At 58.0% G+C, this 15,132-nt stretch overlaps 1 protein-coding gene across 5 annotated transcripts in view; it reads left to right on the forward strand.

Annotated features, from left to right (window-relative positions):
• LRRC8A (leucine rich repeat containing 8 VRAC subunit A) overlaps positions 1-11,778 on the forward strand; it is a 27,127-nt gene extending 15,349 nt beyond the window's left edge. For all 5 annotated transcript variants that reach the window (XM_032418713.1, XM_032418714.1, XM_032418716.1 and 2 more), the window contains exons 3-4: positions 3,151-5,315; positions 10,783-11,778. In XM_032418713.1, coding sequence (XP_032274604.1) covers positions 3,159-5,315; positions 10,783-11,058 — 2,433 coding nt within the window. In that variant the 5' untranslated portion in view covers positions 3,151-3,158 and the 3' untranslated portion in view covers positions 11,059-11,778. The remainder of the gene's footprint in view (positions 1-3,150; positions 5,316-10,782) is intronic.
• Positions 11,779-15,132: the final 3,354 nt, after the last annotated feature.

Below are 15,132 nucleotides of genomic sequence, written 5' to 3' on the forward strand. Positions count from 1 at the left end.
CTCTCTCCCTCTCTCTCAAAAAAAAAAAAAAAAAAAAAAGTAGAATGGTGGTGGCCAGGGGCTGGGGAAGGGGAAATGGGGAGCTAGAGTTTACCTGGGGACAGGGTTTCAGTTTAGCCAGACGGAAGCCTCCTGGAGACCATGGTGGTAGCGGCTGCACAATGGAAGTGTACTTAATGACACTGAATTATACACCTAAAAAAGTTTAAAGGGGTAAATTTTATGCTATATATATATTACCCAAATAAAACAATCTTGAGAAAAAAAATGGGTGGGGGCGCCTGGCTGGCTCAGTCGGTAGAGCATGACTCATGACTCTTGATCTCAGGATTGTGAATTCACCACGTTGGGTGTAGAGCTTACTTTAAAAAAAAAAAAAACACAAAACAGGGCCAGAACAATGTGCATGTCCTGGACTTGGCTATGAGTCTTCAGTCTGGGAATGGGAACTGCCCCCCCCGCGTCCGTGGGTGTTTAGTGCCCTTGAGTCACTGGCTCCTGGAGCTGGTCCCTGCGTGGAGATCCCTACCTGGGGGGTCTGTTTCCTTCCCCAGGGCCCTCTGGGTTGGGAGGGCCGGGAGCCTCTGCTTCCTCCCCATCAGGATGTGTAGCCCTGCCCACATCCACCCCGAAACTCACTGCTGCCCTGCCTCCCCGCCACACCCAGGCCCAGCCCTGTCCTGCCCCCCTCTCACGCCCTCTCTTGAGACCCACTGATTTTGTTGAGCACCTACTGTGTTCCGGAGACTTCTGCCCTGAAGGGGCATGATGAGGAGGTGCCAGAACTGCCTGCCTGCCCCACTCTGCGCTAAGCACGGTGAAAGCCTGCAATTCTGTGGACGCTTCCCAGCAGCGCCGTGAGGTGTTTGTGCAGAACCTGGGGCCGAGAGCCAGTGAGGTCCTCACCCAAGGCCCTGCAGTGAGGTCAAGGCGGGCAGAACCCAGCTCAGCCTTCTTGGCCCCTGGCTTCCCCCCACATCCTCAGCAAGAGCTACTTGAGAGCAGGCTGCCGCAACCACCTAGCTGTTTCTTCTCGGGGGCCTGGTTGCGGGGCAGGCGCCCCTTCCCTGGCGTCCCTGCGGACTAAGGCCTGGGGTTTGGCACCTGCGTCTTCTTCCCAGTTTTCTCCCAAAACCCCATCAGAGAGAGGCAGTGACGTGTCCCAGAGTTGCACAGTGAGTCGGTGGCAGAAACACGGGGCAGCTAGAGGGTGATCCCCACCCTCCAGACAGGCCACCCCCACGAGGCGGGTCCTGCGCTGGCCTCCCAGCTCTGCCTTCCCGAGCCAGGGTGCCTGGCTCTGTCTCCCGCACCTCCACGAAGGCCTTCTCAGCAGGGAGGTGGCATCTGTCTCTCGGGCGGTAGCCCCAGCTGCCCCTTGCCCTGTCCCAGGCTCTGCCTCTTCCACTGCTGCCCACACGCTCACACTGGACCGAGAGGCCCCTGAGGCGTGGACACACCTTGGTCATTTTTATTGTCCCCGGAGGGCTGAGCCAAGGGCGGGATGGCGGCGAGTTCAGGATGTGCTGGAGACCGGGTGTTTGGGGCCGGGGGAGGGTAAGAGCCAGCCGAACCAGACCGGAACGGACAGTGGATGGGGCTGTTTCCTCCCTCTCTCAGCCTCCCGTTCCCTCACCTGTAAACGGAGCAGTGAACAGTTTCCACCTCGGAAGTCAAGAGGCGACATGTGCAAAGAAAGCCCCGGGTCAGCAGGGGCCCAGAGGCCACTCCTCACTGGAGTGTCCTCACTGGGAGGCTGGCACACCCACTCTCCCTCCAAAACTGGGAGGCTGCAACCACATCCTGCCTGGTCATAAACTGCACCGCCCCCAGCGTCTGGCGTCCTCTTTCTGGACACTGCAGGGGCAGGCTGTTGCATGCCCTCAGGCCCTCTGGCTTGGCCCCTCCTCCCTTCCTGTCCCCAGCCTTTGGGTGCCTGCCTGGATGTGGACTTGGGGAACTGGGAAGGGAGGGACAAGTGTCCAGGTTTCTTTCAGCTGGAGGCGGGCTGTATGATTCAGCGGGCCCTCCCCTGGAGTGCCCCCTTCCCAGGAGTGTGGGTGGTATGAGGAGCCAGCTGGTCATTAGAGGCCCGGGCCTTCCTGTGGGGTGGCCATTCACCCTGGCCTGTGAGTCCTGGCCTCATCGGGAAGGCTGACCTCGGGGCTGGAGCTGGTGGCCCAGGGCAGGTGGTGGCGTCTGCTGGCCCCATCGTGACCTGAGTTCTGGGAACCCCAGGGGACAGGGAAGCTGGATTCTGGGGCGTGGTCTCTTGGCACTCTTGGCATAGTCAGGTGGACAGCGGGCCCGCACAGCAATGAAGACGCAAATGGGGAGGTGGAGGGACAGGCCTGGGTTTGGTCTTGACTCTGCCCTGAGGAGTAGTAGAGTGACGTTGGGCAGGTGACTTTACTTCCCTGAGCTTTGCTCCTTACACACACACGTGGATGCACACAGCCAGAGATAGTATCATAAATGTGATGTCATCTAGCGTGGGGCAGAGACCAGTCTTGTTTTCTTGTCCTTTCTCTGCCCGGCCCCACCCCTTACCGTGCGTGCATGTGCACGTGTGTGTCTGTGTCTGAGTCTCTCCCCTCGGGATCCTATATGGACATAATTACAAGCACCCTTGCAGAATTTTTTAAACTTCCCTATTTGTTTTACAAAAGTGAGTTCACATCGAGCCCCCTCTTGTACATTCAGATTTCCCACACTTTGAGGGAACCTCTTCCGGTCACTGGGGCAGGGTCTCGGCAGCTGGTTCCAAGTGAACTGAGAGTTTTCAACACGCCCCTCTGGTCAGTCTGATCATGAACAGGATGGAGTCTGGACAGGAATTCCCGAATGCTCCCGCTGGAATGCAGGGGGAGGCCACATTAGCAATCTGTTCGTGTGGCTCCTGACTTCGGTGCTCGGTCTTCGTGTCTGTTAAATGGGGAGACTGCCTGCCTTCCCCGGTGGTGGTTTCCCAGCTACCTGGTGACCACATGGCTTCTGGACAGAGGCCTATCGGTGGGCCCCCCTGTGAGTGGCAAGGCCGTGACTCCCAGCTGGACTCAAGGTGGAATTTTGGACAATGGGTCCGTTGTCTCCTGGGTCCCAGTCGGCCAGGCCGCCCTGTGGTAACCCTGTCCTGTGGGTCCTTTTCAGGTTGAACCATGATTCCAGTGACGGAGCTTCGATACTTTGCGGACACACAGCCCGCATACCGGATCCTGAAGCCATGGTGGGACGTGTTCACCGACTACATCTCCATCGTCATGCTGATGATCGCGGTCTTCGGGGGCACGCTGCAGGTCACCCAGGACAAGATGATCTGCCTGCCTTGTAAATGGGTCACCAAGGACTCCTGCAATGACTCCTTCCGGGGCTGGGCAGCCCCGGGCCCAGAGCCCACCTACCCCAACACCACATTGCTGCCGACCCCTGGCACGGGCCCCACGGGCATCAAGTACGACCTGGACCGGCACCAGTACAACTACGTGGACGCTGTCTGCTATGAGAACCGCCTGCACTGGTTCGCCAAGTACTTCCCCTACCTGGTGCTTCTGCACACGCTCATCTTCCTGGCCTGCAGCAACTTCTGGTTCAAGTTCCCACGCACCAGCTCGAAGCTGGAGCACTTCGTGTCTATCCTGCTCAAGTGCTTCGACTCGCCCTGGACCACCCGGGCCCTGTCTGAGACGGTGGTGGAAGAGAGCGACCCCAAACCGGCCTTCAGCAAGATGAATGGCTCCATGGACAAGAAGTCGTCGACAGTCAGCGAAGACGTGGAGGCCACCGTGCCCATGCTGCAGCGGACCAAGTCCCGGATCGAGCAGGGCATCGTGGACCGCTCGGAGACAGGCGTGCTGGACAAGAAGGAGGGGGAGCAGGCCAAGGCGCTCTTCGAGAAGGTGAAGAAGTTCCGTACCCACGTGGAGGAGGGGGACATCGTGTACCGCCTCTACATGCGGCAGACCATCATCAAGGTGATCAAGTTCATCCTCATCATCTGCTACACCGTCTACTACGTGCACAACATCAAGTTCGACGTGGACTGCACCGTGGACATCGAGAGCCTGACGGGCTACCGCACCTACCGCTGTGCCCACCCCCTGGCCACGCTCTTCAAGATCCTGGCGTCCTTCTACATCAGCCTGGTCATCTTCTACGGGCTCATCTGCATGTACACGCTGTGGTGGATGCTGCGGCGCTCTCTCAAGAAGTACTCGTTCGAGTCCATCCGCGAGGAGAGCAGCTACAGCGATATCCCCGATGTCAAGAACGACTTCGCCTTCATGCTGCACCTCATCGACCAGTACGACCCGCTCTACTCGAAGCGCTTCGCCGTCTTCCTCTCGGAGGTGAGCGAGAACAAGCTACGGCAGCTGAACCTCAACAACGAGTGGACGCTGGACAAGCTGCGGCAGCGGCTCACCAAGAACGCGCAGGACAAGCTGGAGCTGCACCTGTTCATGCTCAGCGGCATCCCCGACACCGTGTTCGACCTGGTGGAGCTGGAGGTGCTGAAGCTGGAGCTGATCCCGGACGTGACCATCCCGCCCAGCATCGCCCAGCTCACGGGCCTCAAGGAGCTGTGGCTGTACCACACGGCGGCCAAGATCGAGGCGCCTGCCCTGGCCTTCCTGCGTGAGAACCTGCGGGCCCTGCACATCAAGTTCACGGACATCAAGGAGATCCCGTTGTGGATCTACAGCCTGAAGACCCTGGAGGAGTTGCACCTGACGGGCAACCTGAGCGCCGAGAACAACCGCTACATCGTCATCGACGGGCTGCGCGAGCTCAAGCGCCTCAAGGTGCTGCGGCTCAAGAGCAACCTGAGCAAGCTGCCGCAGGTGGTCACCGACGTGGGCGTGCACCTGCAGAAGCTGTCCATCAACAATGAGGGCACCAAGCTCATCGTCCTCAACAGCCTCAAGAAGATGGTGAACCTGACCGAGCTGGAGCTGATCCGCTGCGACCTGGAGCGGATCCCGCACTCCATCTTCAGCCTCCACAACCTGCAGGAGATCGACCTCAAGGACAACAACCTCAAGACCATCGAGGAGATCATCAGCTTCCAGCACCTGCACCGCCTCACCTGCCTTAAGCTGTGGTACAACCACATCGCCTACATCCCCATCCAGATCGGCAACCTCACGAGCCTCGAGCGCCTCTACCTGAATCGCAACAAGATCGAGAAGATCCCCACCCAGCTCTTCTACTGCCGCAAGCTGCGCTACCTGGACCTCAGCCACAACAACCTGACCTTCCTCCCCGCCGACATTGGCCTCCTGCAGAACCTCCAGAACCTGGCTGTCACGGCCAACCGGGTGAGGGGCCTGGCCGTGGCTCTGGGGAGGGGGGTGGGCGGTTTGCTCAGGAGGCACAGCGTCTCGGGGTGGTCGGGTCCTCACCCATGGTTCCCAGAACCATCCAGGAGGGGCTTGTTGGGAATACAGATTCCTGGGGGCCCCCCTGCCCAGACCTGTTGACTCGGGATCTCTGGGCCGGGGACCCTGTCTTTGCCACAGAATGTTGCAGAGTCCTCCTGCCGGGAGGGATGGTGTCATCAGGCGGGTCGGTCCCCCGAGGTGACTTGGGGTGGGTTTCTCGTAGGCAGGGATGTGCAGGGACAAGAGGTCCCAGGGCTGGGTTGTGGGAGGCGGGACTTAGTCTGGAGCCTGTTCTAGACCACATCTGGAGCCGAGGGGCCAGTCTGGGTCCACGAGGGACAGAAACCGTGGGTGGCTGGTGCTCACTGAGGCCGAGCCGGGTGGTCTCTGCAGCTCTTGGCCCCGCTCACACCCTTCCCCCTCTGCTTGTCACCACCTGCCTTTCTGGAGAGGAAATTGTGCAAACCATCTCAGACCGGCAGTATGGGAGGCCACGCCCTGGAGACGCCCAGGAAACCGTTGGTAGCCCTGTGTACCAGCCCCTTGCCTGGCCAGGGAAGCCCCCCACCCACAGGCCCCTTCTCAGAGGCAGGCGGGTGGGGTTGAGGGCCGGCTGATCCTGTGGCTTTGTGGTCTGGCCCCTGTAGTGCAAACAGCTGCAGCCACTGGAAGGACCGCCCCCTGCCCACCCCTCCTGGGGACCTGCGGAGGGGTGACCCGTTCCCAGTTCCTACTTTCAAGGTGGAGACACAGTGAGGCAGGTGGTGGTGGGAGCCCAAAGCCCGGGGTGTGGACTGTGGAGACCTGGTTCAGACACCACCCTGCAGCTCCCCTGCAAACGGTGGCACGAAGTAGCCCACGCCGTGCGGGGCACGATGCTCCCGACAGGAACTCTCCCCAGCAGCTTCAGATGCAGAGGCGGGCAGTCCCCTGAAATGCGGGCCCCCCCCCCTCGCCCCCGGCCCCAGGAAGGGACACACCTTCTCCAACGTCACTCAGATTGGAGGGTCTGGGCCCCCCTCCCCTCTTCCCTAAGCCTCTCTTACTGCAAACCAGCCTGACTCTTCCACGTATCAGAGTTCGACTCTGATATATGGAAGAGTCACAAAGTCTATCTTCCTCCCCCAAATTATGACTGTGAGTGGCCAAGGACGAAGGTCAGATCCCAGATTGCTTCACGTGGGAGCATCTGCCCCCAGGGCCTGGGACAGGCCACAGATCAGGAAAATTGGACTCCTGGGGGGAAGCCACATGTGGGGAGCACCAGACAGACCCCAGCCTCTTCTTTAAGGCCTTCCCTCAGAGCACAGTGTGGGGGCCAGATTGCCCCTGGAGTTGGGTCCGACTAAGGCACCTCATGACCCTTTGTAACCTGCCTCCTCTGTCCCGGCTGCCCGCAGGCTCCGCACCGGCTCTGTGTGGGCTCTGCGGGCACCCGGGGCTTGCTGGGCCCTGCTTCCTGGTGGAGGGCGCATCAGGCATCCAGCCTGGCTCACGGTTCCGTCCCCTACCCCCAGCTCCTCACCGCTAGCAGGCCTGTTAGGTCACATCACGCCTGCTGGCTGAGGTCACCCCCCAGGAAAGGAGCTGGCCACAGGCTCGCTGTCCGAGGAAGGAGACCCTCTGCACGCCCTGTTTAGCACACTGCTTAATCACATCCTGTCTCCGCCCCTGGAATGCCAGAGGCCTTTGTAGGGAAAAAGTTCAGTTGGGCTGATCCTTGTCAGGCCCATCCTTTTTTTTTAAATTTTTTAAAATTATTTTTACTTTTTTAACTTCTTAATTTTTTTTTATTAACATATAATGTCTTATTTGTTTCAGGGGTACAGGTCTGTAATTCATCAGTCTTACACAATTCACAGCGCTCACCATAGCACATACCCTCCCCAGTGTCCATCACCCAGCCACCCCATTCCTCCCACCCAAGGCCCATTCATTTAAGCTGGAGCCCCTCTCCTCCTCCTCTGTGAGCCACCCGGGGCTGCAGGTAGACAGCGAGGGGTGGGTGTGACCCGGCTCAGGCCCTTAGCTGCTCTTTCCCCATGTTTAAACTCACATGAATAGGCGTGAAAGATGCGTTCATTTGTCTACAGATCCATTTATTCATTCTTTCATTGATTTGGCAAATGGTTTTCGCGCACTCCTAGGGTAGAGGAAGGTGCTAGGGACACAGGGACAAATAAAGCCCACTGGCTGCCCATCTAGAGGCTCCTGGGCACACATAGGAGTGGTCTCACCCCAGATTTAGGGCAGGCAGACCTCCTGGAGGAAGGGACATCTCCCCTGGCCCTGAAGATGAGGGGAAGTTAGCCAGATGAAGAGGAAGTGGAGAGTCTAGTAGGTTCTGTCAGTGGGAGGAGGAGTGGTGAGTTGAGCAGCTCCTGGAATTTGGACTTTCCTCTGAGGCCAGGGCTGGAAGAGAGTCCTATTCTTCCCACTCGTTTCCATCGGATCTCCTTTGTTCCCCTCGTCTGGTGACGTGGATCTTGGCTTTTCCGCTCAGTGCCTGACACACAGCAGATGTTCACCAAATTCTCTGAGTAGATGAAGAAACGAGCTAACTTATCATTGGGAGAGATTGTTCTTGCTGCAGTGTGAGGGGGGTGGGTTTGAGGGGCAAGATGAGAGGGGTCAAGAGCTGGCAGAAAACCCAGGTCCAGCCATCGGCAGGGGTGAAGCCTGGACTGAGGCTGCCCTGGGTGGAGCGACTTTGGTGGGACAATCCGCAGGATGGGGCTGGATTGGATGGGCGAGAAGGGGAGAGGTCTGAGTGACTCGGGGTTTCTCACTTGGCTGCCTGGGAGGATGGGTCACTGAAACAGGATGCAGGGGGAGTCACTGGTTTTCAGAGAGGAGAGTGTATGTCCCATGTTGAGTGTCTGGAGCCCCTGGAACATCCAAGGGACCATATTGAGTCAGCCTGAAGCTCAAGGAGTCCTCCTTATCCCCTCCTGGGCTCCTGGATGAAGAGGGGTCCTTGTCGAGATCACCAGGGGTAGAGGACGGAGGGAGAGAGGAGTCTGGCTCAAGCCTTTGGGGTCGAAGCGGAAGAGTGAGGCCAGGCAGGAGTGTGTGGGCTTACAGCGAGTGGGACAGTTGGGTGAAGGAACGGATTCAGGTCCAGTGGATTAGGAGGGACTGTTGGTGACTCTGGCCAGATAGTTTTGGGGGTGGGCAGGGCAGAAGCTGGATCACAGCTAAAGAGAGACAGCATGTTTTTCCACATGGTTTGTCGGGAGGTGGGGAGGGCGATGGAGCAGCCCCAGAGGCTTCTGGGAGGATCGTCTCTTTTTTCAAAGACTAAGTGGACTTGAGGCTACTTCAGTGCTAATGGGGGAGCCATCGAGGTTCCTGGGAGGTAGGAGAGGGCAGGATCAGGGTGATAGGACAGGACCCCAAGCCTTTGGCAGCCGAGTGACAGAAGTGTCCTCGGGAAGAGGACAGGTCCAAAGGACAGGGGTGGCTGAGGTGGGCGCCGAGCTATTGGAGCACCTCTCTTTCCTCTGTGGGACCTGGAGAGAGCTCACTGGCTAGGGCCGGGGGCACTGGGGAGGGAGCGTTTTAGGGAGGTGGCTCTGCATGTGAACCCCAGCTGCGGCACTCACTGGGTCAAGCCTTTCGTGCGGCCCTGACCCCTGTCTGAGCCACCAGAGGAGTCCCCTGTCGGGGGCAGCGGGCTCTTTGGGGGGCTCAGGCCCCGCAGTCCTGCCGGAGCCCTGTCATGCCCTCTCACCTTCATGTCTCTGACCTTCAGCCCTGCTCACCTGGAGGCCACCTTGGCTCCATCCCTGACCGCTGGGCACAACAGTGGCTGTTTCTGGAGGCCCAGGTTGGGGGTCTCTTTTAAAACCAGTCACCCAAGATCCAAGTCTGCCCCAAGGCCCCCAGCCATAGAGCATTGAAGGCGAGAGGCATTTCTCGTCCTACCTTTCAGTCTACAGCGGGGGAAACTGAGGCCCAGGGAGGGAAAGGGACTTGCCAGTGAGTGCCATATTTGGCAGAATGGGAACACGGCGCAGGCTCTGAATCAGAGGAAGCAAGGCTTGCTTACATCCTCTCCTGAGCTTTCTGGCCATGCAGTCTTGCACATGTTGCATTTCACTTCTGTAGGCCTCAGCGGGACAATGGGGACAGTGACAGAGCCACCTCACAGGGGTTATTAAACAGTCTCTCCATCATCCTCACGTGGGATCGCGTGGGGTCCCTCCTGCCCAGCCTTCCGAAGGAGACTGTTCTGGCAAATAGGCTCAGTGAGAACCCAGGTTTGTAGCCGGCTCCTCACAGAAGGGCAGGGAAGAAGGTGGCCAGAGACACAGTAGGTCCCCACTCGGGCCCCAGCGACGCTCCTTGCTCCACCGACGGTGTGGACAGAGAGCAGAGCACGAGCTGTTGAACCGGGTTCAGTCTTGGCCCCACCATGTTCCAGCTGTGAACCTCTGGGCAGGTTAGCTTCTTTAGGGCCTCCTCGGTGAAATGTTACCCATCTGGAAAGCAGAAGAAGTGTTTATAGGGTATTTACAGGGGGTTCTGATGGGTAAATGAGGTAATAGCATCAGTGCTCAGAGCCAGCCCACTGTGTAGGAAGCTGTGTGGGGATGTCACCCGTCATCAAATTTTGCAAACTCAGGAGGGAAATGGCCAATATTGGGCTCCCTGCACTCATGATCAGGGTGTGACTTGACAGATGAGGGGACTGAGGCCCAGGACAGGGAGGTGACAGAGCTGGGGTCCCCACCCCTATTGGAGTGCTCCTCGCAGTTCTCAGCAACTGGGGTGTGTGATTTTCTCAGCATGCCGTTCTCCCATCCAGGTAATAACCAGGCCCGACCCTGCTTAGCTTCCGAGATCAGACGAGATCAGGCGCGTTCAGGGTGGTATGGCTGTAGACCATGCCGTTCTCTTTCATAAATTATTCTTAAACCAGGCAGGCCCCACAGCCTGGCTCCTGATGAGCCCTGGGCAATGGAGGAGGGGGCAGAGTTGATAGTAGCTGGCCAGTGTGACATGCTTCTTCGGGTGCCGAGCGCTGGGAGACAGTGGGGAACCAGGGGGCCCCAGCCCTGCCTTCTCAGAGCCTGGTCCGGGAGTGACAGGTGATCAAGCAGCTTCGCCACGGAGGGATCGGTGACGCCAGGGGCCATGGGTGCCCTAGGTTACCCAGGAGGTCAGGGAAAGCTTCCCGGAGAAAGTGACTGTGGAGCTGAGACTTCCCATACGGGTGGAGGTCAGCCAGGCTTTAGGCCAGACGGTGCTGCGGCCTGGGCCCAGGGAGCTAAAATGGGCTTCAGAGGGGATGCTGGTGCCTGGGACAGGGGTGGGGGTGAGGGGGCGGGGAGAAGCCTCGGCCAAGGCCCCAGATCTGAGCTGTGCCCCTCACTTTGGCCCTCTGCTCCTGCCCTTCCAGATCGAGGCGCTGCCCCCGGAACTCTTCCAGTGCCGGAAGCTGAGGGCCCTGCACCTGGGCAACAACGTGCTGCAGTCACTGCCCTCACGGGTGGGCGAGCTGACCAACCTGACCCAGATCGAGCTGCGGGGCAACCGGCTGGAGTGCCTGCCCGTGGAGCTGGGCGAGTGTCCGTTGCTCAAGCGCAGCGGCCTGGTGGTGGAGGAGGACCTGTTTAACACGTTGCCACCCGAGGTGAAGGAGCGGCTGTGGAGGGCCGACAAGGAGCAGGCCTGAGCGCCGGCGGACAGCTGAGCACCGGGTCACTGAGGAGTCCTCAGGGCCCAGGGACCCAGACACCCAGGGACGACCAGCCAGGCCTCAGCCAGGGCAGGAGCCTGGGGCTGGATGTTGGCTGGGCTATGGCCACGGGACAGTACCTGAGGGGCTGGCCCCTTTCCTCCTTCTGAGACTCATGCCCCCCTCAGGGCGGGCGCCTGTCGGGGAGAGCAGAGACCTATGTCTTAGAGCGCAGTATTTGGACAATCAGGGCCTCCCCCCTGGAGGCCATCTCTGCCCTAGAGGCTGAGCTGATGCCAGAGGCCCGGGGACGCCCACTTAGCTCTTGGTATTTATTTTTCTCCACTTCGCATCCCCTCCCTCCGGATAACTTATACATTCCCAACAAAGTTCAGCTCCGATCGGGGGTATGTAAGGAAGGGTGGGCAGTTTCCCTTTTCCTTTTTTGGTGATGCCCCCGGCAGTACCACCCAGACTTGAGCAGAGGGGTCCAGGGAGAACCAGCCATGACAGTTGCCCCAGGGGTGCTGGGCTGGGCTCTGGCGGTGTGGCCCGGGGGACAGCAGGCCGCCAGGTGGAAAGGCCAGGCCTGGGGCTGGTCTCATCAGTTTTAGATTTTTTTTTTTAAGTAAAAAGAGAAAAAAGAACTTTTTTTTAAAGCTTTGAAAATTGATGGTTTGGGTATTAAAAAGAAAAAAAAAATACTAAAAAAAAAAACTAAAAAGAAAAACCCACAAAAGACAGTGAAGGCCAGTGAGTTGGGGTCTCAGGGCAGGACGGCAGCTTCCCTTGAGCAGAGCAGCAAGACACTGAACTGTTTCCTTCCCCACCGGGGTGCGGGCTGCAGGATGTCTTCGAGTCTGGTGTGACCTTGGTCCAGGAGTTCTGTTTTTTCCTCTCCTCTCCAGGGAGGGGTTTTTTGTTTTGTTTTGTTTTGTTTTTGGTGTCTTGTTTTCTTTTTCCTCCATGTGTCTTGGCAGGCACTCATTTCTGTGGCTGTTGGCCAAAGGGAATGTTCTGGAGCTGCCAAGAAAGGAGGAGACTCGGGTTGGCTAATCCCCGGATGAACGGTGCTCCATCCTCCCCATCCGTCCCTCGTCACAGTGTTAAGGAGCCAGGAGGAGCTACCTCGCCCGGACTCTGCTTTCCCACCTCATGTGTCATGAGTTTGCCCAGTGACACCCCTAGCCTCAGCCGCTGACATCAGCCCTGTCACCGCCTGGTCCTTCAGAAGAGACACTTGGAGGCGGGGTCATGGGTGGGGAGGTCGCCGCTGGGAGGGGCAGGCTCCCCAGGTTTGGGTTTCCAATTTCTGTCCCAGGTGCCAGGCACACACAGCCCTCTCGGCGCCTGGTGGCAAGAAGCCACCTCACTTTAGATCAGTCACGGGGGTCCCTGCATTAGAAGGGTTCCCCGCCTTAGATCAATCACTTGGACACTAAGGCACGTTTTAGCGTCTCTTGTCTTAACGATTATGTCCATTTGTCTGTCCATTTGTGTTTTCTGCGTCATGTCAGCAGATGTAATCCTCAGAAATAATGCACACTAGCCTTTGACAACCATGAAGCAATCCGTTACATGAGGGTCTGAACTTGTAGACTCCGTTCAAATATCAAATAAATCTATAACAGAAAGTAGCCTTTGGAGATCTCCGTGTCGTGGGGGGGACCCTACCCTCAGCTCTTTGGGTCCCGCTGGGCCCTGTGGACTGGTTTGTTGAATGGCCACTGATGGGCATCTAGAAGGTGGGTAACTGCCCCTCTCCCTGCCCTTTGGAGGCCGCTACCGGGCGTGGGCTGGACAGAGCGCCTGCTGCATGTCAGGCGTGGCCTGGGCCGGGGGTCCTGCCGCTGGCCTGGTCACCTGTGGTTTGAGCCTTCATGAGCTTTGATGGGTGGGGGGGCCGGGGTGGGGAGGGGGACACTGGAATGGGAGCCAGTAGTCTCCATTCTTGTCCCAGCTCTATTATTCCCTGCATGAAGCCGGGCTGACCCCTTCCCTCCTATGGCCTCCATATCCCCATCTGTGCAACGGGCGTTTCCACTCTATGCTCTCATAGGTCCCTCGTAATTCCCAGCAGCCATTCCCCCGGGCTCTGCAGAGGTGGGGCTGAGAGTCACTGTGGGGGAGCCGGCTCCTAGCCCCTTTGGGAGCCTGCTAAAGGTGCTGGGGTCCATTGCAGAGGCTCAGGGCGATGGGCAGAGCTGCCTTCAAATCGTAGCCCTGCCATTTATCTGATGTGGAAGCACAGTTTCCTTGTTTGTAACATCAGGCTAGTATCGGCAACCTTGCAGGATTGTTCTGAGGCTTACTTGAAGTTGCCTTTTAGTTGGCAAATAGTTGGCTTTTAGTGCCCAATAACTGATATCCTCCTGGACCAGTGAGGTTTGCGCTGGGCTGCCGTGCGGACCCAGGGGCAGGGGCTTTTGGTGAAGAAGAAAGGCCATGTGGCTGACCTCCGCCTTAGTGATTAGGCCTTAACTGCTGCTTGGGCATCTCCTCTGGAACAGGCCAGGGTCTGTCCTTCCTCCCTCCATGGGACTGTGACCCCTCCAGGTGACCTCAGGGCTGAGCAGCTGGGCTGTGATCCCCTCTGAGACCCTCCTGGGTCTCCACAGTGGAGGTCCTCCCCTCCTGTCTGGTCTGGTACCCCCCCACCAACTCCCACTCCCCCACCCAGTCTTGGGGCCGCCCGGTGCCACCAGGAGCAGGAGTGTTGGATCTGGAGCTGGTTAGCTTTTGGGGGAAAAAAAACACAAAAAACACAATGCAAACCCACCTCCCAAAGCCTGAGCAGGATACATGAGCAAATCTCGGAGGCTCAGCCCCTCCTCCCATCTGGACCCGCCAGGGCTGTCCCCCCCCAACCTCAGTGGTATAGTCTTTCCACTGATGACAAGAGCAGTTTGGAAAACGGGAAAGTTCAAAAATCAAAATACCCTCACATTTCACCCAGAACAGCCCCAGCTAACTTTTGGTGAACAGCTGATCGGCACTTGTAGTAAGTGCTAGGCCCTGTGCCAAGCTCTTTATAGGCAATAAAGCATTCCTGTTCCTCCTTATGAGAGGTTATCCCCAAACTACAGATGGGGAAAGCAAGGCCCAGGCCCGGACTCAAACCCAGTCTGCCTCACTAAGCCTCCACTACAAGCCTTTGGTGGGGGTTCCCAGGGGAGCTGCTAGCCCAGCATGATGGGACCCTCGCTGTGCCCCCGACACATGGTAGGCGTCCCTGTATTTGTTGGGCAGTTTCATCAGATGGGGCCAGGACAGCTGGGAACGGGCCTTGCCTCAAGTGAGCTTAGTCTCACTGTATTTCCTGCATAGTTTGTCTTCTGCCTGCTCTTCTCACCCAACTGAGCTCCTCAGAACCTCTTCTCCATTCTCAGGAGCCTGGCCACCCCCCTCCCTGGCCCTCGGGAATCGGCACCAAGCAGTCACTCCCAGTGCAGTGGGCCCAGAAAACACGACTTGACTTGGGGCCAAGGCTCCTGAAGGCTGAGCTCATGTCCCCACGCTCACTCCCAAGACATTCTGTCCCTTCGCCATTCAGAAAAATGTCATTCCGGGGAAGGCCAGGGGCCAGTCTTCAGGAGCTACAGCCAAAATGGCCCCATCAGCTGCTGAGCAGGGCCGGTGGCTTCTGTCCTGGCTGGTGGTGTCCACTGTGCCAGCTGTATTTGAGACACCCAACATCTTGGGCCTGGGGGGTGGGTGGGGAACAGGAACCAGGGTTTCTCCCTCCCTCATTCTGGAGACCCAGGCCCCCATCTATATCCTCTTCCTCTTTCTTTCTTCCTTTTTCTTTTTCTTTTTAGATTTATTTATTTAAGTAATCTCTGCACCCAATGTGGGGATTGAACTCAGGACCCAGAAATCAAGAGTCATATGCTCTTCCACCTGAGCCAACTAGGTGCCCCTAGCCCCTTCGCCTCTAAGACATCCCTTTATCTGCTGTCTTCCTCTGAGCTGTAGGCTGACCCTTCCATCTTTCCCTAATCCTCCCAAGGCTGACAGAGTTTCAGGGGATCAGAGCTGCGAGAGGCCCAGACAATTCTCTGAGGGACCTTT

This window comes from Phoca vitulina, unplaced genomic scaffold (assembly GCF_004348235.1).
Source record: "Phoca vitulina isolate PV1807 unplaced genomic scaffold, GSC_HSeal_1.0 scaffold21, whole genome shotgun sequence".
Classification (NCBI taxonomy): domain Eukaryota; kingdom Metazoa; phylum Chordata; class Mammalia; order Carnivora; family Phocidae; genus Phoca; species Phoca vitulina.